General features: G+C 43.1%; 1 protein-coding gene across 3 annotated transcripts in view; it reads left to right on the plus strand.

The window, feature by feature from the left end:
• Positions 1–24,285, plus strand: part of UBN1 (ubinuclein 1) — a 60,461-nt gene that overhangs the window by 22,646 nt on the left and 13,530 nt on the right. For all 3 annotated transcript variants that reach the window (XM_077449451.1, XM_077449450.1, XM_077449452.1), the window contains 11 exons: positions 442–576; positions 2,923–3,008; positions 8,113–8,536; positions 8,738–8,808; positions 10,884–11,013; positions 15,177–15,298; positions 17,121–17,237; positions 17,859–18,005; positions 20,186–20,236; positions 21,018–21,060; positions 22,103–23,137. In XM_077449451.1, the coding sequence (XP_077305577.1) occupies positions 442–576; positions 2,923–3,008; positions 8,113–8,536; positions 8,738–8,808; positions 10,884–11,013; positions 15,177–15,298; positions 17,121–17,237; positions 17,859–18,005; positions 20,186–20,236; positions 21,018–21,060; positions 22,103–23,137 (2,361 nt within the window). The remainder of the gene's footprint in view (positions 1–441; positions 577–2,922; positions 3,009–8,112; positions 8,537–8,737; positions 8,809–10,883; positions 11,014–15,176; positions 15,299–17,120; positions 17,238–17,858; positions 18,006–20,185; positions 20,237–21,017; positions 21,061–22,102; positions 23,138–24,285) is intronic.

Here is a 24,285-nt window from a genome sequence, read left to right on the forward strand (position 1 = left end):
TGATAGCTGTAAGGGAAAAATAAAAAAGCAATGGAAAAACTTGCAAAAATGGCCTGGCCATCTGCGGTGTAAAAATGGAGCACCTGGCAGCAATGGGGTTAAAAGGCAGACTTGATCCACCCGCTGACTTGTATATGATTTTTGGGCAATTTTTAGGCATTTTACCAAGCCAGCCTCAAGGCACCCCAGGGCTGAAAAAGGCTGCCCTAAATAAAGTCTGTAAGACAGTAAACTGGCCCTTCGTTTAGAATTTTTGGAGACCTCTGCTCTAGTTTATCATATCAAACTAGCAAGTTGCCTGAAGTACATACCTGTATATTTCTGGAAGAGTCCCTAAATTGTAAATTTGAAGTGTAATACACCAGTGCCATAGAAGCTCAGAGTAAGGTTTTGATGTGGAGTACAGTGTTGATCGAATTGCTTGTCTTTTCCTCTCCATAGTACGATGAACTTGTCCCTGCATCACTGAACACAAAGTATGGCGGATTTTACATTAATTCTGGAACACTGCAGTTCAGACAAGCTTCTGATTCGGAGGATGAATTTGTCAAAGAGAAGAAAAAGAAATCCCCCAAGGTGCGTTCATCCTCCTTCAGTTTCCTTTTTTTGACAGTGTAAAAAGTAATTTTACTTTAGCAGATATTATGTAGGGTGGAAGCTCTGGTCTGAGGATTTGAAAGTCATCAGTAATCCATAACCATTCAGCTCTCGGACAGCTGTGCTGTTGCATGATCAGAAATTTCCACCAAGACACCATCCCCTCCCCCAGTGCCAGGATCTCTGCACCAAAGGTTGCCGGTAACAGATCTCCCTGCACTTTAAAGTGAATGTAGGTAAAATTCTTAGTTTTATACCTAAATCTGTCAGGTAAAAAGTACTGTTACATGGAGGTGTGCGTCCGCGCAGTAACCGCTAAGTCTGCAAATCGAATGTCTGGCATTTCTGATCAGCAAAGATGAACCACTTCCTGTAGGGTCAAGGCTTGCATGTTGTATCCTCCTCCCCATGCCAATGGCACATCAATGTGACCGGCTACCTCACCAGTTGGTAAGCTCCGACACTACCAGAAATTACCAAAGCCTTGGTGAACAGAATAGCCCTGGATTTAGCCATAGTATAGGTGACTTGGAGCTTGTTACATAGGTCATGTGACTCCAAAAACACAGGTGCGTTATTGATGCATTTTCAATACATTTCAACAGAGGTATGTTTTTGGTAAGCTTTTTTTTTTTTTTTTTTTATTTATTTTTTTACTACTTCAGGCCCCCCCCTCCCCGGAAGAATTGACCCCCTTCCTGACCAGAGAGAGCACTTTTTGCGATTTGGCACTGCGTCACTGTAACTGACAATTTCGCGGTTGTGCGATGTGGCTCCCAAACAAAATTGACGTCCCTTTTTTTTCTTTTTCTTTTTTTTTTTTTGCCCCACATATAGAGCTTTCTTTTGGTGGTATTTGATCACCCCTGCGTTGTGTTTGCGCTATAAACAAAAAAAGGGACAATTTTTAAAAAAAACATAATTTTTTTACTTTTTGCTATAATATCACCCAAAAATATATATTAAAAAAAAAAAAAAAAAATTTCCCTCAGTTTAGGCCGATTAAATATTCTTCTACATATTTTTGGCAAAAAAAATCGCAATAGGCCTTTATTGATTGGTTTGCGCAAAAGTTATAGCGTTTACAAAATGGGATAGTTTTATGGCATTTTTATTTACTAATAATGGCGGCGATTAGTGATTGTGACTGCGACATTATGGTTGACATTTTTGACACTGGGAGATGCTTGTTTACATTAGCATTTCCCCGTTCTTCCTCCCCATGACCCGACTCGTGGAGCTTGCTGCTAGCGTGCCCTCTGGCTGCCTCTTAAAGGGCTACATACAGGTACGTTAGTTTGCATGTCAACTAACCAAAAATACAACAAGATTTTTAACACCACAACGGACCAGTGTGAAGACATGCATAGAATTTTTAAAGTGATCCATTTTTCTTGCGCTAAAGGTGCCGATAATGGCTGACAATAAGTTCATAATCATTTAAATTCATGATATTAATTAAAAAGTTTAATATAATACAATTTTATAAATTAAAAAAATAATAATAATAATTTTAGGTTTTGGTTTTGGCTAAGTGCATCCTGAATTTTCGGTTTTGGTACCAAAATCCTAGTTTTAACCCTCTGTCAGATTATTATTATTATTTTTTTTATTTTTTTGCCATCTGTGTCCCATTTCCTTCCTTTCCCATACCCTAATAGGAAGTGAGAGGAAATCCCTGCAAATGAAAGGAGTCTCTTGGTGGGCTCCCAGGTCACCAGAACTAGTGTCCCCATTGGAAGATTTACCCTCTATCGCTGTTCTGGGGACAACCCAAAATTTGGGTATTTTATTTTACTTTTAACTTTCAATGATAATGGTAATCAGAACAAATAAAGCAGATACAGACTACAATTTAAAAGTAAGGCTGGCCATAAATTATACAATTTTTCTTGTATAACTTTGTTTTAGATTTACCAAAACCATATAATATGAGGTCAAACCTAAACAATTTCACTTTGTATGCAACCAGGCAGGCCCTTGCACTACATAGTTAAAGGTAAATCTAAATGAATATGAATAAGAAAATTGTGTGGTGTATGGCCAGCTTTACAGGGCTTCTAATCTCCACTCTATCCAAAACTTAAAGAAAAAAGTTTTGCCCTTAGTTATACTTTAAAGCAGTTGGTAACACATACTTGTGATCAGCAGCATCCAAATCTTCCATAGTCTTCTCATAACTGACATATCACTGTATAGAATTACTGTGCCATCACTTGCGCAAGTGCAGTTCCACGTTCATATCCAGTGTCTTGGTTGTGCCATAATATATAAAGAATGCCTTACTGTGATTAAGTCTGATCTAATACCTAATTTATCATGCAGAAAATGAAGGAGAGGGGAGACAAAATTAAGAAGAAAAAGAGAGAAGATGAGAAAAAGGGAAAGAAGAATAAACACCCAAAGCCGGGGTAAGATTGTGTACATAATCTTCAGCATATAGCCATCGTTTCTTAAAGTGATTGTAAAGGTGTTTTTCTTTTGTAAAATAACAAACATGTTATACCTACCTGCTCTATGTAAGGATTTTGCACAGATCCTCTTCTTTTGGGGTGTCCCAGGATGCTCCTCCCCTTCGAGTGCCCCCACGGAGAGGCGCTTTCCCTGGGGACACACAGTGGGTATAGAAAAGGATCGCCCTTCTTTTGTTGCTTTGCGGCCTGAAATGAAGACAGATAAATGGATAATATCCAAGTAAAAGAACACCAACTTTTCAGAATGTGTTTTTTTTTGTTTTGTTTTTTTGTTTTTTTTTAAGACCGGATCAATAAGTTGAACAAAGGATCACCCCCTTATGCCAGTATTTTGTTTTGAACTATCTTTTTTGCTTGAATTGCAACCTTTAGTCTGTTGGGATATGTCTAATACTAGCTTTGCACATCTAGACTTTCCAGTATTTGCCCACTCTTTGCAGAACTGATCAAGTTCAGTTCAATTTGAAGGTGACCGATTTGTGGACTGCAGTTCAAGTCATTCCACAGATTTTCAATGGGGTTTAAAGAGGAAGTAAACCCTGATGGGTTTACTTCCTCTTTTTTTCCCTGCAAAGGTAAAGCATAATGGACTACTATGCATCGCATAGTAGCTCATTATGTGTCACTTACCTGACACAGGAGCCAGCAAAGTCGCCGATGTCCCCTGTAGTCCGCCGCATCCATGTTGTTGGTGGCGTCTCGCAGCTCCGACGAATCACAGCGGCGCAGCCGCGATGACGTCACTCCCGCGCATGCGCACGGGAGTCGCGTCTCGCAGCTCCGCCGCTGCCATACGGCGAAGCCGCGATGACGTCACTCCCGCGCATGCGCACGGGAGTCGACAAATTAGGCAAATCCATTCTTGGATTTGCCGCATTTAGTGCGCCTGCGCGCCGCTGTCTACGGCGCATGCGCCGTAGACAGCGGTGCCCATTTTCGGGCAAATATCTCCTAAACCATATAGGTTTAGGAGATATTGCTTGGACCTACAGGTAAGCCTTAATCTAGGCTTACCTATAGGTCCAAGTTGTTTGGAAGGGTTTACTTCCTCTTTAAGTCTTACTAGGCAATACAAGGACATTCACCTTTTTCTTCTTCAACCACTGTGTGGTCATTGTTGCTGTGTGCTTTGGGTCATTGTCATGTTGGAAGGTAAACCTTCTTCCCATTGACAACTTTCTGGCAGAGGGCAGCAGATTTCCCTCAAGTAGTTGATGGAAGTTTGCCCCATCTATTTTTCCTTCTATCTTGACAAGTGCGCCGGTGCCTGCTGCAGTGCATGCTTTACTGTAGGAATGGTGTTATTTGGATGGTGAGCTGTATTAAATTTCCACCAGACATATCATTTGGTGTTGAGGCCAAATAATTAAATTTCAGTGTCATCTGACCAGAACACCTTTTTCCATGTGGCCTCAGAATCTTCCAGGTGTGTTTTGGCAAAGCTCGGTCGTGGCATGCATATGGCTTTTCTTGAGGAGTGGCTTTTTTTTTTTCTGCAAACCTTTCACACAAGCCACCTTTTGTTGTCGAATTTGTATAATTGTTGTCACATGCACACAATGACAACTCTGTTATACATTTCTGCAACTGCTTCAGAGTTGCTGTAGGCCTCTTGGTAGCCTCTCTGACCAGTTTCCTCCTGGTTCTTTCATCCAGTTTGCAGTGACGTCCTGATCCAGGGAGAGGGTCTGTGTTGTACCAAATACCTTCCATTTCTTAATAATGGACTTTACTGTGCTTCTAGGCATTGATAAAGCCTTTTGATGTTTTTTTGTATCCATCTTCTGACTTTATCTCAGAGATCCCAATGACAGTGCATTGCCACCCATAGATGATTGTTCGCTTCAGTTGTACTAACATGGACTGAAATGCTGCAGGAAAGCTCTTTTCATGTTGAGCTAATCAAAATGACCTCGGCTGATCACAGTTGAAAGTCAAATGGCTTTGTGTGCCATTGAGAAGGTGATTTGCTACACCCGATTTGAGCTTGCAAGTCCTTTTTAGGAGGCGGTGATTTTGTTTTTTTATTATTATTTTTTTAAATCTTTTTTAGACATGTTAATGTTATAAGTTGCATTGAGTAAATACAGCTGAATAAAACAAAAATGTGCCTGTCTTCATTTCAGGCTGCAAAGCAACAAAATGTGTTTGATTGTTGGCCTTGTATCTATTTAGAGAAGATTTTTTTTTTTTGCCGATGTGGTCTATTCCCACTGTGGATCTGTGCCCTAACCCCGGAGTGCATGATTCCAGTAGTAGAGAATTCGCCTTTCTTTAACCACTTAAGCCCCGGACCATTTTGCTGGCTTAAGACCAGAGTACTTTTTGCCATTCGGCACTGCGTCGCTCTAACTGACAATTGCGCGGTTGTGCGACGTTGCCCCCAAACAAAATTGACGTCCTTTTTTCCCACAAATAGAGCTTTCTTTTGGTGGTATTTGATCACCTCTGCAGTTTTTGCGCTATAAACAAAAAAAGAGCAACAATTTTGAAAAAAATGCATTTTTTTTTTACTTTTTGCTATAATAAATACTCCCAAAAAATATATAAAAATGTATTTCCTCAGTTTAGGCCAATACATATTCTACATGTTTTTGTTAAAAAAAAAAAAAAAGAATCGTGATTATTGATTGGTGCAAAAGTTATAGCGTTTACAAAATAGGGGATCGTTTTATGGCATTTTTATTCATTTTTTTCTTTTTCTAGTAATGGCGGCGATCAGCGATATTTTTTATTATTATTATTGTGACTGCGACATTATGGCGGACACATCGGACATTTTTGGGACCATTGTCATTTATACAGCAATCGGTGCTCTACAAATGCACGGATTCCTGTGTAAATGACACTGGCATTGAAGGGGTCAACCAGAAGGTGGCAGCGTAGGGTTTAAGTGTGTCCTTGGGCGTGTTTATAACTGTGGGGGGCGTGGCTGTGATTTACAGAACACTGATCTCTGCTCCAATCACAGGGAGCAGAGATCAGTGTCACTTGTTGCTAGGCAGAACAGGGGAGTTGCTGTTTACATCGGCATCTCCACGTTCTCCCTCCCCATGAGACGATCGTGGGTATCCCTGCGGTGATCGAGTCTGCGTGACCAGCGATCGGACTCACGGGGGTCCCGACCGGCACGCACGCGATAGCACGGGGCAATTTTAAATGGACGTACCTGTACGCAAATTTGCCTGCCCGTGCCATTCTGCCGACGTACATCGTTGTGTGCCGGTCGGGAAGCGGTTAAGGACCCAACAGCTGAGTGGTTAGAAACCCATTGTAGCGCTCTATTCTCTTGCTGCTCTTTCTTTCTTTCAGACAGTCCATCATCCAAGCTTATGGTCTCAAGGATTTGGTTCCACCCTTTCCTGTCTAGTGAATCACTGAGTGATTCTTTTGCCTTTGCAGCATCAACTATCTTTCCCCGATTTGAAAGTCTGCTACCTGGTCTTCTGTTACTTTTCCTAATGTAAATGTTCTGGTCTCATTTGATGCCAACTTTAAATGTAAAGTCCTTCAGGGTTTTTTTTTGTTCTATCTCTGCAGATACTCCTGATTTTTTTTTATTATTATTTTTTTTATTTTATTTTTTCTTATCGCTTTTTTTTGGTTGGGTTTTCTTTTTTGCTTGTTTGCCATGTTGCCCACCTCTCATTTGGCCTGCTTTTAATGTCCTCAAGGTTTAAAACTTCCTCAATAGACTAGAAGGAAAATAATCTAGTTAGAAATACAATATTGCTTGACGTAGAATCCTTTTTTTTTGGTGTCCATTGAGTGCCACAGGTTCTACCCCTCTGTGTTTATAATAAAAAAAAAAAAGGCATACTAGTAATTGGAGGGGGGGTTATCCTGGTTTACATATTATTATTATTATTATTATTATTATTATTATTTTTGCCAGTGTCCAGTCTTTTTGTAGGCAAAAGTATAACCCTACAATTTAAAACTTTCTGTGTCCCTCAATGGACTCCAAGAAAAGGATCTTAAGGTTTTATACAAAAATCCTCCCTTTTCTGTTCTTGTCATATACAAATAGCCATTATTTTTTTCAGTTGTATATTTAACACACTAAAAGGGAGCAAATAAAAATCACTAATTGTTGGGTTTTCATACACTTTAAAACACAGTCTGTCATTTAGGGGCTGTATAGGACCCATTCATTAAATGGTCAGTCCTGTTTTCTGATAAATGATGGCTATAACTTTCATAAACTCCATCTCTATTAGGGATGCAACAGATCGTCACCGATCCGTGATCTGAGCGGGTCACCCCGCTTGGATCGGCACATGCCACGCTCCGCGGAGTGCTCCGCAGTCTCTACCTTAGGAAAGGCCGCCGCTTCGGAGATAGTCCGAAGCGGCGGCCATCTTTCTACACCCAGGCCATTTTACAATGTGATCGCTCCATCAAATGATGGAGCGATCACTTGTTAACAAACCGGCGTCATGTCATCACGCCGGTTCCTCCCTCCCCTCTCTGTACTGATCTGTACAGTGGAGGGGAGAGATCTGTGTCAGCAGCGCAGTTAGCTGGATCTGTAGTGCTCACAGCGCTGCTCTGTGACAGCCATCCCTCCATACCCAGGCAATACCCAGCCAATACCCTACCATAACCCAGCCAATACCCTGCCATAGCACAGCCAATATTACAGTGGGGGAGATTGTGGATAGTACAGTGGGGACTATATGGTGGTGGGATTTTCACAGGTTTTTGCAAATTCAATTATTTGCTGATCCCAAAAATTATCCGATCTGTGACTCTGATCCGAGATCCGATCCGTGAGTTTTTTTGATCCGTTGCACCCCTAATCTCTATATATAATATATCTGTCTGAATACTGCTTGGCTATGACAAAGGTAACTATCCCACCTAACAAGTGCACAAGGCTCAGTAGCTTCTCCTTCTTGGAGAGTATGAACATATTTTTCAGGTACAAGGTCTGCCCCAACTCGGATATCATTACAATACAGAGAATATTGAGGATCTTTTCTAGCATTCTATATTACAGATTGTCTTTCATGATCGCCAAGCTTTACATCTGGTTTAGTTTCACAGCTCTAAATGGCGCCAAGGATAAAAAGAAGAAGAAAACAACACCTGTCACTGACGTGTCGGAGATGCTGGCCAGGTTTCGGCAGGAGAAGGAAGCAGAAAAAAGGAAATCGATGGCCACTACCATATGCACAGCTCCAAAGGCTACAACGCCAGTCCTGCCTCCTCCTCCACCGCGAGAGGCTGAGCCAGCTCCAGACCCGCTTCTTTCCACCATAGTGACAGAGACTGAGCTCCTCCAAGCAGCCAGCGCCCTTGACGCACTGAGCGATAAAGACTTGGATAACTTGCTCGATCCTCCACCAGAGAAAGGAGCTGGGGGTTCGGTGATTGCACCTCCCGAAGAGTTTAAGAAACCACCGTCTATGCCTGAGGGCCTGCCAACGTCTCTAGAAGTGAAGATTAAAGAGCTGACACTGGTATGCACTGTCCACATTTTACCTGAAAGTCAGTCATTTTTCTTATTTGAATTATTTTTTCTTTTGACAATTGTAGTTTATATACAGATCTCTACTCTAAAACAAGCTTATATCTTATTTGAACTTTAGATTTGAGTAGAGCTTGGTAGAGATGTTTGTTGAATTAATAATTCCAAGCCATTGCTGCTAATCTTGTTTCAGGCTGTGCGAGCGTCAGAGGGTGACAAGAAAACAATATTATTTACCGGGAAAATGAATAATGCACTTTTGGAGTGAGTATCATCTTCAGTTCTCATGTAAATGGATTTCTTACCTCATCTGTGCTAATGATCAGTCTGCAAACCTCTGATATTTTTTCTGCTCTTTGGGAGAACACTGGAAACAAGTGTGCTTCTGTCTATCAGAATTTTATTGAAGTCACCATATCTGCAAGCAATTTTTCAGCGCCACACAGGGTCCTATTCATCAATGCGATGGCTGGTGGAGACCCACTCAAACGTGACTACTTCAGTCAACAAGTCTGTTGGTAGGAAAAAGCCCCAGCGTGCTGGTGACAAATACAAGTTCCGTGCCTGTGAAGCCTTGCCAACCCTCGCAATACTATTTTGTGCAGCTGGGTCATGCAGATTACTGGTCTTTCCAGTGAGAACAAGACAACAATAAAATATATACTAGAGTGGTGGACGATTAAAGTGAATTTAATGCCGTGTACACACGACCAGATTTTCTGGCAGACTCTAGGTCTGACTGTCTTCTCGACTGACTTTCGGTGGATTTCCGACTGACTTAACCAACGGACTTGGCCACACACACACGAAGGGACTAAGGCCGTTTTGTAAGTCCTTTAGTTTTGAACGTGATGACGTAAACGGGACTAAATAAGGTAGTTCAGTAGCCAATGGCTTCCCTTGCGTCATATTTGGTCTGTCGGACCAGCACACAGGCGAACGGTTTTCCCAATTTTTATTTGTTTTATTTTTAAACAGATTTGAAACCTGTTCTATTTTTAGGTCCGTCTGCTTTTTTCCCCGAAAAACGGATTAGCCCACACATGATCGGATTGTCCGACGGACTAATCCCTTCAGACCCAGTCTGGCGGAAAGTCTGGCCTTGTGTACGCGGCATCAGCCCCTTTTTAAAAAAAAAAAAAAAAACTTAACGAACATGTTATACTTATACAATGGTTTTGCACAGAGCAGCCCTGATCTTCCTCTTCTCGGGTCACCCACCGGTGCTCCTGGCTAACCCCCCCCCACACACACACACACACAGATTGCCCACCATAGCAAACCATTTGCTATAGAGGCACCAATGTGTGCTCACTCCTGAGCTGGCTCTGTGTCCATTGACACACAGAGCATGGCTCGGTCCCGTCCGTGATCTCTCTTTACTGGCTGTGATTGATAGTAGCAGGAGCCAATGATTCCTACTGCTGTCTCTGAGCCCATGATAAAGGAGACAGCCTCTGCTTTCATGCACATCGCTGGATCGAGATCGGGCTCAGGTAAGTAAATGTAAGGGAGGGGAGGGGGGGTGTGTGGACACTGTAATTAGAAGGTTTTTGCCTTAAAGTTCACCTTTTGTAACATACATGTTCCATGTCACACCCATATTCTGTGTGTAACATATTATGAACGGACTGGCCCCTGCACCTCCCCGATTTACTGATCTGACCGCTGGTAGTGATCTTACCCCCTCACTAGCTGTCACAATAGATAAAAGAAAAACCTGGCTGAGCGGGCTTTGCCTTTCTAACCGCGTCGCTCATTCGGTGTCCTTTGGGAAAACTATAAGATCTAGTAGCCTTTGCGGGTGTTGGCTTGTAGTTTTCAATGTGGAGCACCGTGGTAGTTTATTGAAAACTACAAGCCAACATTTCATTCTCTCATCCTGTCAGATTCTATCTGCTTTGTATGGGCACGCCGATACACTGATAGATCTGCTGGAGACCTGCATGGCACCAGCAATCTGCTGATCGCTGGTGCAATGCTTTACAGGCTCCAACAAGAAAAAATAAATGCACTTTTTTTTTTTACCTGTAGAAAAATGTACATTTATTTTTATTTATTTTTTTCTAAAAAGTGAACTTTTTTTTTTTTAATGCAGAGAAGGCATTTATGGTAAAAAAAAAAAAAAAATCCTTCAGGCATTGGAAACACTTTAAAACAGATGCCAGGTTTTCATTGCTGTCCTTCTTTTTCCATTTTTTTTTTTTTTTTTTTTATTACCCCCCTATCTTCCCAATGCAATGGGAAGCAATACAAAACCGATGGCTAAATACCCTTCCCTTCTTTTCTGTCTTCTCTTTTAATTAGATATAACAAATTTGCCCTCTTTGTCTCTGTAGCATATACCTGTTGTCTCGGGACCTCAGCCCTGCTCTTCGCTCTGCGGTCTTTACCCACCTGTCATCCGTCCTCCCCTGCAGTAAAGACACACTTGTGAAATGGGCCAGCCGCCTCTACCTACACAAACAGGTAACTACCACCATCATTAATAACCCAGTGGCAGAATTGTGTAGAATCACAGCAAGCTGAACATTTTTCTTGTGCCCATTTGCCTGTATCTTTGCGAGTTTGTAATACAGTTAATTTGGAATTTGCCTGTACTATGCGGCTTGTCTATCCATATATAAGAATGATTTGTTGGCTGGCTGTAAATTAGGTTTTTGTTTATAAAGTAATATAGGAGTAAACAGCATTTTTTTTTTTTTTTTTTATCTCAGGGCCTCTAATCTTTATTGCTAAAAATGACAGGTTGTCATAGATCCAGACCTTATAAATAGCAATTTAAGAATGTTTGTTACAATGCAGTCATTTTGGATATAATATACATATACGGTATTAAAAAAAAAGTGTCTCTATCTAAAAAAAGTGAGTACACCCCTCACATTTTTATAACTTTTATTATATATTTTCATGTGACAACACTGAAGAAATGACACTTTGCTACAATGTAAAGTAGTGAGTGTACAGCTTGTATAACAGTGTACATTTGCTGTCCCCTCAAAATAACTCAACACACAGCCATTAATGTCTAAACTGCTGGCAACAAAAGTGAGTACACCCCTAAGTGAAAATGTCCAAATTGGGCCAAACGTGTCAATATTTTGTGTGGCCACCATTATTTTGCAGCACTGCCTGAACCCTCTTGGGCATGGAGTTCACCAGAGCTTCACAGATTGCTACTGGTGTACTCTTCCATTCCTCCATGACCACATCACAGAGCTGGTGGATGTTAGCTCTGTGATGTCGTTGTAGACCTTGCGCTCTTCCACCTTCCATGTGAGGATGCCCCACAGATGCTCAATAAGGTTTAGGTCTGGAGACATGCTTGGCCAGTCCATCACCTTTACCCTCAGCTTCTTTAGCAAGGCAGTGGTCACCTTGGAGGTGTGTTTGGGGTCATTATCATGTTGGAATACTGCCCTGCGGCCAGTCTCCGAAGGGAGGGGGATCATGCTCCACTTCAGTATGTCACACTACATGTTGGCATTCATGGTTCCCTCAATGAACTGTAGCTCCTTAGTGCCAGCAGCACTCATGCAGCCCCAGACCATGACACTCCCATCACCATGTTTGACTGTAGGCAAGACACACTTGTCTTTGTACTCAGTGGCGGCTGGGGATCCATTTTTTTGGGGGGGCACAAAGAATGCTCAAACCAGTTAGGACCCCCACCCCGACGACCCCTCCCCCCCGCTGGTCACTCACTCGCCCTCAATAGGGCCTACAGATAGTTGGATAAATAGACAGAGAAATTAGATAAATGGACACGTGGATAGATACGCTGGGTGGGGGGATGGAAGGGTGGATGGATAGATACTGGGTGGGAGGGATGGATGGATACTTGGTGGGAGGGGATGGACACTGAGCGGCATGGATGGATGGACACTGAGCGGCATGGATGGATGGACACTGAGCGGCATGGATGGATGGACACTGAGCGGCATGGATGGATGGACACTGAGCGGCATGGATGGGTGGACAGTGAGTGGGAGGGATGGATGGGTGGACAGTGAGTGGGAGGGATGGATGGGTGGACAGTGAGTGGGAGGGATGGATGGGTGGACAGTGAGTGGGAGGGATGGATGGGTGGACAGTGAGTGGGAGGGATGGATGGGTGGACAGTGAGTGGGAGGGATGGATGGGTGGACAGTGAGTGGGAGGGATGGATGGGTGGACAGTGAGTGGGAGGGATGGATGGGTGGACAGTGAGTGGGAGGGATGGATGGGTGGACAGTGAGTGGGAGGGATGGATGGGTGGACAGTGAGTGGGAGGGATGGATGGGTGGACAGTGAGTGGGAGGGATGGATGGGTGGACAGTGAGTGGGAGGGATGGATGGATGGACAGTGAGTGAGTGGGAGGGATGGATGGATGGACAGTGAGTGAGTGGGAGGGATGGATGGATGGACAGTGAGTGAGTGGGAGGGATGGATGGATGGACAGTGAGTGAGTGGGAGGGATGGATGGATGGACAGTGAGTGAGTGGGAGGGATGGATGGATGGACAGTGAGTGAGTGGGAGGGATGGATGGATGGACGGACAGTGAGTGGGAGGGATGGATGGATGGACAGTGAGTGAGTGGGATGGATGGATGGATGGACAGTGAGTGAGTGGGATGGATGGATGGATGGACAGTGAGTGAGTGGGATGGATGGACAGTGAGTTGGAGGGATGGATGGACAGTGAGTTGGAGGGATGGATGGACACACACAGATCAGTGATGAGGACTTACATGTCTGTTAATGAGGCTCTGTCCTGAGCAGGAATCCATGTCTAGTGACAGACAGCTGTGACTCCTCCTCTGCCCCGTACGCTGGCTGTGGTCTTATCTCGGTGTGTAGTCAGTCACAGTCACACAAGGCTGGTCTCCTTATATCTACAGGATGGGCTGTGTGTTTAACAAGAGCCTCCACTGACACTGCCAAACCGAGACACAGCAACACCAGTGAAGATAATAGAAGCACTGATGATCAGCACTTGTTAAACACACAGCCCGTGTGAAACCTCCCCCTCCATCCATCCTGTAGAAATAAGGAGACCAGCCTTGTGTTGATCATCAATGCTTCTATTATCTCCACTGGCTGTGTCTCAGTTTGGCAGTGTCAGTGGAATTATTCTGCTTTGCCCCCCTCCTGTGGATTTCCTACTAGATGCTTGTTGTTTTGTGTCTGACAGAGGCAAGTGAAGGAGTCTGCTCCTCCGCTCGGGCGCACTGGTCTGACACGGGGGAAATCCGGAAGTGACATACTAACTAGTCAGTCACTCAAAGCACATAGTATAGTAATCCTATGGGCGCTGGGCGGATGCAGATCGGCACTTTTCATTGCGCCACAAGGCGGGTTAAAACCCCGCAAATGAAGCGCCGCGTCTGCAATCTTGTGATTGCATTGCGGTGGCGCTTCTCATAGTGCACTGTGTCCGGCGCTCGAACACAGTGCACTTAAGCACTTTTTTTCATTTCTTTTTTCTTTTTTTTTTCTTTTTTTTTTTTTTTTTTTTAAAGGGCCATTTGAAGAAAAAATTTTTTATTTTTTTTGTGACTGACTGCCTGGAAGGGGGGGGGGGGGGGCGGTGCCCGGGCGCCCCCTATGGACGGGCCGCCACTGTTTGCACTCCTTATCAGGTTGCCACCACACACGCTTCACACCATCTAAACCAAATAAGTTTATCTTGGTCTCATCAGACCACAGGACATGGTTCCAGTAATCCATGTCCTTAGTCTGCTTGTCTTCCGCAGGCTTTCTTGTGCATGATCTTTTTTGACCAATTTGATACAGTGTGCATTGTATGGTCTGAGCACTGACAGGCTGACCCTCCCACCCCGTCAACCTCTACAGCTATGCTGGCAGCACTTTTACATCTATTTTCCAAAGACACCCTCTGGATATGAGCATGTGCATTCAACTTCTTTGGTCGGCCATAGTGAGGTCTGTTCTGAGTTGAACCTGTCCTGTTAAACCGCTGTATGGTCTTGGCCACCATGCTGCAGCTCATTTTCGTGGTCTTGGAAATCTTATAGCCTAGGCCATCTTTATGTAGAGCAACAATTCTTTATTTCAGATCCTCAGAGTTCTTTGCCACGAGGTGCCATGTTGAATTTCCAGTGACCAGTATGAAAGAGTGAGAGCGATAACACCAAATGTAACACACCTGAGACCTTGTAACACGAACAAGTCACATGACACCGGGGAGGGAAAATGGCTAATTGCCCAATGTGGACATTTTCACTTAGGAGTGTCCTCACTTTTGTTGCCAGCGGTTTAGACATTAATGGCTGTGTGTTGAGTTATTTTGAGGGGACAACAAATTTACACTGTTATACAAGCTGTACACTCACTACTTCACATTGTAGCAAAGTGTCATTTCTTTAGTGTTGTCACATGAAAATATAGAATAAAATATTTACAAAAATGTTATGGGTGTGAAATGCATGGTACTGATCTCATGACTGCAGAATGGTCAGAATAGTCTGATACATTTCTCCAGGCAGGTCAAGTCTCTGTAAGTAAATCTAAAGACACTGGGGGTTGGAGAGGTGGATAAAGTCCAGGACAATTGCTAAAAATTATAAACTTATTTTTACGATCCGAGATCTTTTCAGTATTTGACATATTTATTTTTATTTTTTTTCAGCAGGGGGGTCGGTTGCAAGAGCCGCTACGGAAGCTGAAGGAAGCTGTGTTGCAGGCAATGCCGGAACAGATCAGCAAGTACAACAAAGAGTTTAAAATCTACAACGAAGCAAAATATGCAAAGTAAGAAATCGGTACACAGATGTGACAAGTTCTCTTTACAGAAACCCCCAAATTTAGGTTACTAAATCCGAGGCCCAATCGAAGCTGAGTCTGGCATTATTCGGGTCTGTGGCCAGCCGGCGGACGTGGGGTGGGAGGCCCGGAGAGCCCGAGCAAGCCACGGAAGGCAGCTTGGGGATAACAGCTGAGCGGCTTCTTATTCCAAGAAAGCCAACCGCCGACTTTACAGAAATTGTCTGCGGACTAGGTGTGCGTGAATTTATCACGTGCACTTACGGGCCGGACGTCTAGTGGAGGCAGGCCATAGGTTGCCCACCCCTGGCTTAGAGTGTTGAAATTCAAAAGAGCCCAATGGTTTGTGTTGTCCCTATACCATTGTTTCATCAGAAAGTAAAGCTGCATGTGAAACACTCAGTGCAGTTCTCAGAGTGGTTTAAATGCCCAGTGAATTTTCTTTTAAATTTTACAATCGAATTCCATGTATGTATGTGTGTGTGTTTTTTTTTTTTTGTGTTATAAAAAAAAAGATAAACATTATAATCCATTACAAGCACAAAACTTGACCACGTGAATTAAATAAATGTAATGGCGATCCATTACAATATTGTGCAAATCAGTACAGAATTTACAAAATACAGATACCCATGATACTAAGCACCGCAAGCATTAAATAAATACTGTTGGAATAAGAGACAATACAGAGGAGGCAGGAGCTGGGCCACATGAAGATGCTCACAGAGACCATTTTTTTTTCAAATTTTTTAGGGATAACCCCTATGCTAAGTAAATCTTTCTCTTTCCAGGTTGTTGTTTAGTGTATCTTTCCATTGCATAAATGATGTAATGAGGTGTAATGGACATCCATTTCTGCGCAGTAAAATTGCGGTCAAGAATAAACAGCCGTACAAGCAACAACTGGGAGGTTGATGTTACTAGGCCCTCGGGAATAATGCTTAGAAGCACTATTTTAGGGTCTAAAGGTAGCTGAAGAGAGCACAGATCATTTGTTGTCTGAAAAATGGATGACCAGTATTGAAATATCATAGGGCAGCTCCATAGCATGTGTATTAAGATACCAGTTTCCTCAGAGCACCTAGGGCATGGGTGCTCTAGGTGCTCCCCCTCCCCCCAACCGCAAATCTAACACAGCCCCTACTTGCTGCTTATGCACTGTGGTTTACCCACACCGTGGGTGCAGCGCAGTGTACCTGTGGTTCTCCCTGCAGGTTCGCTGCGCTGAGCCATAGACTTGTATTAGATATTGCGGGTGTGGTGCATGTTCTGAAAGTGCACCAAAACTCCTGTATTCGGAGTGCACTTGTTGATTGTGGTCTGGCCTTGCTGACCTGTCGTTCCAGAGCATGGGCATGTACTTTCCTGGTTTGAGGTCGTGGCCCACAGTCCGACCCTAGGAGTGTAGTTTTTGTGGAATATGATAAACCCAGTGAATTATAAATGTGTAAGCTTTTGGGAAGGGGATAAAGAAACTTTAGGAACAATTTCCAAGGCCTCAGTCCACTGAGCCTCATCAGTAGGTCTAAGGTCTCTTCTCCACATCCTAGGTGTAACTTAGAGATGTTCGCCAGAAGAAGCACAGAATATAAATCTCCTATCAGACTTTTTTGGTCAGATTGATGGGGCCACAGTTTTTTAGAATTGGGGGAAGCATTATATACTAAGGGGGTGCTACAAAATTCTGCCTGTAAGGCGTAACGACTGTTTAGATTAGTTTGTGTTGCATTGATAAGGTTTGCAGAGGTATAGAATCATTGTTGTGGTGAATTGCTGAGCATTCGCTCATTGACCTGCTTTTATATTCCAGGCTGCTGTCAGATGACAAGGATCAGAAGGCCCATTCTGAAGAAGAGGAGGAAGAAGACAAGAGCAGCAAGAAAACTGCTGGGCCTCGAAAGAAGTTCCAGTGGACGGAGGAGATCAGGTGCGGATTTTGACACCAGGCAGAATTGATTGGATGTATATGGTAGTACTAGTAAAGATCCCACAGCTTCTTACCGTGCTGTATGGGTGACCAAGGAGGACCCATAAAGGGGTCCAATGTTATTATTCGTATACACTATAAGACCAAAAGTTTGTAGATGCCTGGCCATCACAACTATATGACCTGAACCTCCCCTTCTAAAACCATGTGAATTAACATGACGTTCTAATAGCCTACAACCACCTCCTCTCCTCTGCGAAGGCTTTCCACAAGATTTTTTTTTCTAGTGTGTCTGTGGGAATTTGTGCCCATTCAGCCAAAAAAAGCATTTGTGAGGTCAAGTGCAGATGTTGAATGATTCCAATTCCAAGTTCCAATTCATCCCAAATGTGTTCAGTAGGGTTAAGGTCAGGGCTGGTGCAAACCACTTAGGTTTTTCCACACCAGACTGATCATACTATGTCTTTATGGACTGTGAGATCATGAAGCCGTAATCGGAACAAGCTGGGCTACAGAACTATAAAGAAATTAAAAGTGTAAGAGTTCAACTTGGGCTCCAAGTTGTGGAGCATACTGTAGGTGTGCAGCTTTTTCACTGCCTCCTGTCTTTTCTCTCTACAGGCAGCTCTTGAGCCAGCTGGTCCGTATTAAGATGGACATGTTTGAACCAGAGGGCAGTGGTGGTTTGCTGAGCCTGGAAGAATATTTCAAATCTTTCCTGGATACTGAGGTGAAACCTATTTGGCCCCGAGGCTGGATGCAGGCCAGGTATGTGAAGAAAATACAGGACAAATTTAGTTATTTTAATCATGGCTGCCTCATAGGTAATTAAAGTAAACCTGACACATTTCTGGACATTTGGTTCATAGCATAGTAAATGCATAAGAAAAGGAAAAAATAGGACATGCCATTCTAGTGCATTATTGTAAGCACCATTTATTCTGTTTAAAAAAATGTAAACTAATGCAAAGGGAAGTAGATGCACAAGGTTGTAATAAATCGAATAGCAACCGTATATTGGACCTCTATGACCTGGGAGACCTTGGCAACATCACACAAACCATTGTAAGAATGCAAATGCGTGTCAAGGGATATACCTTCTTCTTCTCTTAAAACTCGTTAGCATTTTTGTAATGGTTTGTGTGATGTTGATAAGGTCTCCCTGGTCATAGAGGTCCAAGATACTGTCACTATTGGATTTGCTACAAGCTTGTGTATCTACTTTCCAACACCTATATAAAACTCCTCAAACCGGGTCTCTACCACTATTGTGTGAAAAAGTTCATAACCAAAATGTGGTAATGCATAGTAGTATTTCGGGGGAGGAGGGGGGGAGTCGGTGTGTTGCAAGCAATGGATAACCAGACCTAAATAAACCTAGTTGCGCTTTCAGTGTCATAATTAACGGCACACCAAACATAGAAGCAAACGCACATTTCACCACATGAAATAACTGGTGATAAATTTAGTAAAAGACGTGGAAAAATGTCCAATGAGCTACTTTGCCAGGTGTAGCGTAACCCATTGAAATCAACAGGCTGCCCTATGTGTGTCACTGGAAAAATGAGCCTAAAAACATTCGCTCCCTCTATGCTAGGTGTGGATGGGGCCTGAAAGTGAAATTGATGCATTTTACACAAGAACAACGAGGCTCCATTCACATCTGTGTGTTTCCAAATGCACAGAAAATGTGCACTTTGCCATGTGTTCCAGAAATGTTGCAAATGGGCATCATGCTTATGTTGTCATTACATGTTAAAGGCTCCCTAATTTTTTTTGTCCAACTTTCCTTTTAAATTTACCAAAACCATATAATATGAGGTCAAACCTAAACACTTTCAAATTGTATACAATCAAGCAGGCCTTTTGCACAACATAATTAAAGGTAAATCTCTAAGCCCTTGTACACACAGTTGGACATTCCGACAACCAAATCCATCGGATTTTGTCCAAAACTGGTGTTGCATACACAAGGTCGGACAAAGTTGTCGGAAAATCCGATCGTTCAGAACGTGATGGCGTTATTTAGTTACAGCGGGACTATGTTCGGGATAGTAGCCAATCGCTTTGGTCTAGGAATTTTGATCTGAGCATGCGTGGCACTTTGTCCGATCGGAATTCTCTACAAACGATAGGACAAAGTCCCATCGGATCATGTTGTCGGAAAATTTTACAGCCCAGCTATAAAAATTTGTCAGTCAGATATTCCAACGGAAACAGTCCGATGGAGCCCACACACGGTCGGATTATCCGACAACGCGGTCCGATCAGACATTTTCCGTCGGAATGTCCGACCGTGTGTCCAAGGGCTAAAGGAAATTGAACAACAAAAATTGCATAATGTGTATCTAGCTTAATGTGCCAAGTGGTTTTGGTGACTAATGAGGTGATGGGAAAGGGTGAGGCCAATCTTTGCCTTTACAGAGAAATTTTACATTTCTATATAGCTTCAGTTTCCTATATTTCTGGATCTACTGATTATTTTGAAATACATTATTTTTTTACTCTTCAGTTTAATCCATATTATTCGTTTTCATGAAATGTACAAGTATGAACCATACAAAACTGACATGGAGATTTATAGGTCTATAGTACTAGTAAGCCCAGTAGTAGACAATCCATGCAACAGTCCAACCGACTGTCAAACCTAATTCCCTGAGCGATACATACATGCTATCAATAGGCACATATTGTTGGCTGTGGAGAATAGGTATATTAATTTAAGGGTCATAACCTGAAGATATTGTAGGGATCACTATACATGTGTAGATAAATCAATACCGATGTCACACAGCATTCAGTTTGCTCAGAGAGGTAAGCAGATGGTATTCGAGCCATAATGAAAAGGTTATGCATGTTTACTCTACTCTATAAATCTCCATTACCTGAATAGTAAAATTGTCAGGCAAAAATGTGAATCTCTGTTCATGTATCTTGTGTCATTTCAGGACTCTCTTTAATGAAAGCAGACGCCTGTACCCGCAGCTCAGCTCTATAATGTAAGTTAAACATATAACCTTCATGCGATGCGGGAAAACGCCACGAATTTGCGGCGTTCCCGCATCGCTGTGGTGTGAACCCGGCCTAAAGCCTAACTCCAGGTTTACTATGGCTTTAAATAGTTCTTTGGACCAAACTGGACCATACAAACTTTCTTTTACAAAAGGATACACCCACTGGGAGTGCTCTATAAACTGTATTTAGTGGGGGGCGCGTGCTAGGTTTCACATTGTAGAAGCACCTCATTGTTTTTTATCTGCTTATACCGCCAAGTGATCGTACTCACCAATTGCGATGTCCTTCATATAGCGTTATAAGTTCAGTTATTGACTTGTGCTCATAACCTGCGTTTTAGTTTAACTTTTATGAGAACATGAAAGAGTGTCAGCCACACTCCACTTGGCTCTTCTTACAGTGTTTAATAATCAATTAATTGACTGCATACAGCAATTTATCCATCCAAAACCAACCAGCCGTTTCACCACTCCTGGCTTGCTCACAAGTATAGGCCTTGACTTTCCCCATCCTTGTGAGAAAGCCAGGAGTGGGGAAACGCGTAAAGGAAGGCTGTTTTTTGGGTGTGTATATCGTTGTATGCAGTCAAATTCATTGATTATTAAAAACTACTGTAAGAACTAAGTGAAATTCTTTCATGCTCTCAAAGGAGAGTGGAGACATATGCTTGTATAAGAGGCCAATTTTGAGCAGAACTATGGGTCTGTGTGTATCTCTACTTTAACTCTTGTTGCTTTTCCTTCCTTTTTTTTTTTTTTTTAACAGGGCAAAAAACAAACCCGCAGCTCCCTCCAAAGTAAAAGTAAAGGTAATGTCGAATATTAGCACTCTTGCTGCCTTTTTATTCCTCTGCATGGTAGTAGCAGGCTGCTTCTGCTGTTCTTCTTTTTAGATAAACCATACAGCTGATAAAATTCTTTGTCATGTATTTAAAGCAGATTACCTGCATTTCACCTCATCCAGCCCCCCAGTATTTATTTAAAATAAAACCCTATAGGTTATTTTTCCTGCAGTCTTCTAGCTGGTCCAGTGATGTCACAGCAGCAGCTTTTCTTCCTCCATCAGCAATGGGGTGGGCATTGTTCAGGACAGAGGATATGTATATCTCTCACTCCAAAGACATGCAGGTAGGTTAATTGGCCTCTGTCCAATATTGGCCTTAGTATATGAATGGGGACCTTAGATTGTGGGCTCCTTGAGGGTAGGGACCAATGTGAATGTGCAATGTACAGGGATAGGGGTAGACACTCACTCAGGTTGAATTGGATGGACTGGTGTCTTTATTCAACCTTACTAACTATGAAACTATATGTATTAAGCTCACAGAAAATAGGCAAAATGATAGTGTAGTTGAAACACTAAGTTGAACTTGGAGGGGTTTATTGCTGTCCGTGTCGCCACTAGGAAGATTCACTCTTTCCATTTTGTCTGGGTGACCACTATCGCCTGGACTTAAAGTAAGGAACAATGCAAAATCTTGAATTGTCACCAGAGCACAAATAAAGGGAAACCCATGGGGGTACTTGTGCCAGTGACAACCGTCTAAGAGAAAATTTACTTTACTTTGGCAAGATTACCTGTCAATTTGTGTTTTGTATACAGGAACGGAAGTGATAGGAAATCTCTCTAATGGGACACCGATGGCAACAAAGACCCGACTATGTTTTTTATTTTTTTATTTTTTTATTTTTTTAACCATTCTCTGCTTTATCCAAAGTAGCAATAAATATCGGGTTTTAGATATACAGTGCCTAAAAAAAATGATAGTGTAGCATTGTTTCCCTTTAACGTTTTGAGTGCATGTGTATATATTTTGATTTCCCTTTTTAACACTCCTAATTCTGTGGTAGGAATCTTCAAATAAGGTAGACAAGACTGTACCTCCTTCCCCTGTGGAGGTCCAGGGAGCATCCGTCTCAACACTTCCTGCTAAGAACAGTCCGGCTCCGGCTCCTCCATCCTTTTCTACTAGTGGATCTCCAGTCCCTATCTACAATCAGGACAACTCTCTGGATGGAGATCTCATCCGCAACCCCCCATCTCTAGACGCCGTATCGGAACACTTGAATGCCCTGTCAAACCGAACATCAACCTTCGATTTTCCTGTTCCAAAATCGTCTGGGCTTGAGAAAGCCACAGAGGAGAAAAAGAAAAGCTCTCCAGTAGTATCTGTAGCAAACGTTTCCCATTCTTCATCACGGCCACCAACATTTACTGACAAACCAGCACTGGTTCCAGAGAAAAAGCAACTGGTACAGGTCCTCAGTTCAAAGATGATATCTGAAGTCCAGCAAAAGCCACAGCAGCAAGCACATGGGCAGGTGAAGATCACCCAGGTCACCAACCCATCTCTACAGCCCTCGGTGAAGCTTTACCACATGAACAGCCAGCACATTAAGGGGAGTTTCACCCCCCCGAACCAGAATAGCGGTCAGAGAGTCACTGCTCCATCACCTCCACAGAGGCCTCCCACCCCACAAACCAAATCTCCCAAACCCCAGGCTTTCACTTCTCCACCATCTAACATGGTTAACCATCACAAACCTGTAATATCACCAAACTTGTTGGGAAAGCACCCTGGCACCAGCAGCACAGTGGTACCCCCATCCTACAGGCCAGCCGTTCCAAGGCTTCCGGTTCCTTCACCTGGTAATTCAGGGAACACAATTGGCCTGAATAACACAGTCTCTGTCAACCAGTCGCCACCATCTGTTCTACGTGGTCCAACCACTGTTCCTGCCAAGAAGCCCACTCACCCATCTCAAAAGTTGACCTTGATGGCATTGCAAGACTCTGGAAAAGGAACGCAAGGAGTAGCCAAATTGCTGACCTCATCCATGATTGGTGGAATTGGAGGAAACACAGGCACACCTTCCAGTCTAAGTGTAAGATGAATATGCTATTTATATGACCCACTTGCAAATTAAACCAAACCTATGCTTTGTCCATGGCAAGGCAGGCATCAGGATCTCCATAATGCCCTCCTACACTGCAGAACATACTGCCTTTTCTTTTGCACCCTTCTATTACATATAGCTGCCAGGAGCAGATAAAATACCAGTTCCTTTGTGGTATGGAGAAAGTGACTCCTTCCCAAGGTGGAGAGGCAATCAGCTTTTTGTAAGCTCACATATGAATTCCTCTTGGCTGATTAAAGTGGCGAAGGAGCAAGAACAGGGTAACAAAAGGCTTCTGGGGAGGGGGAGCATAAAACGTAAGCCCGTTGCGTTGCCCTGCATGGAAAAAGCACAGGTTCACTTTAAAGCTGGACTCAGATAATGCACTAATGTAGCAATAAGCTTACAATCTTCCTCTTTTCCTCTTCAGTCTGTCCCATTGAGGTCTAGTTCTTCTCCAGAAGTTGCCTTAGCAGGCTCCTGGTATTGTAACTTCCTGTTAAGGTGACTAGTCATCCCAGCAGCAGCTCTCTGCAATCGGTGGTTGGTTGCATCAGTGCCCCTTGCAGTCAGTAAGCGCTGATGTCAGCATTGCTCTGAAGCATTAAGTGCCTGTGGCAGTCCTGCAAATGAAAATGTCAGAGACAAGAAATACTAATAGATGGGAGATTTCAAGAAGAGATTTTACAATCTATCTGTAATGTGCTCAGAATATCTAGATCTGCTCTCATTTGTGTCCCTCTCCTGTGTTAGAGCTGCTTTCAGCATAATACGCGGGATAATATAATGCACGACTTCCATGTGCTACGTCTGTGTGAAAGGTTATCCTGGGCTGCAAACAAAAATTCTTCCAGTCACTTCTCTCCGGTACAGCTTTTCAAACTGTGGAGACAAGTGGCCTGAGGAGTTCCTGTTTGCAACCCAGGATAAGGTTTCATGCATATAGGGAATATAGACTCCATGCATTATATTGTGAGCAGTTCCAGCACAGAAGTGGGCCTGCTCATCAGTTGGTATCCAATATTCTTATGTGAATTGTTATATTTGCACTAGAATGAGGGATGCAGTAGATTTCTGTGCTCCTCTCATCGCTCACAACACCTCCTCCATTCTCAGGAGCCTGCCTATCGACTTTG

Source organism: Lithobates pipiens, unplaced genomic scaffold (genome assembly GCF_037356315.1).
Source record: "Lithobates pipiens isolate NorthernLeopardFrog02 unplaced genomic scaffold, aLitPip1_a1.2 Scaffold_22, whole genome shotgun sequence".
Lineage (NCBI taxonomy): Eukaryota > Metazoa > Chordata > Amphibia > Anura > Ranidae > Lithobates > Lithobates pipiens.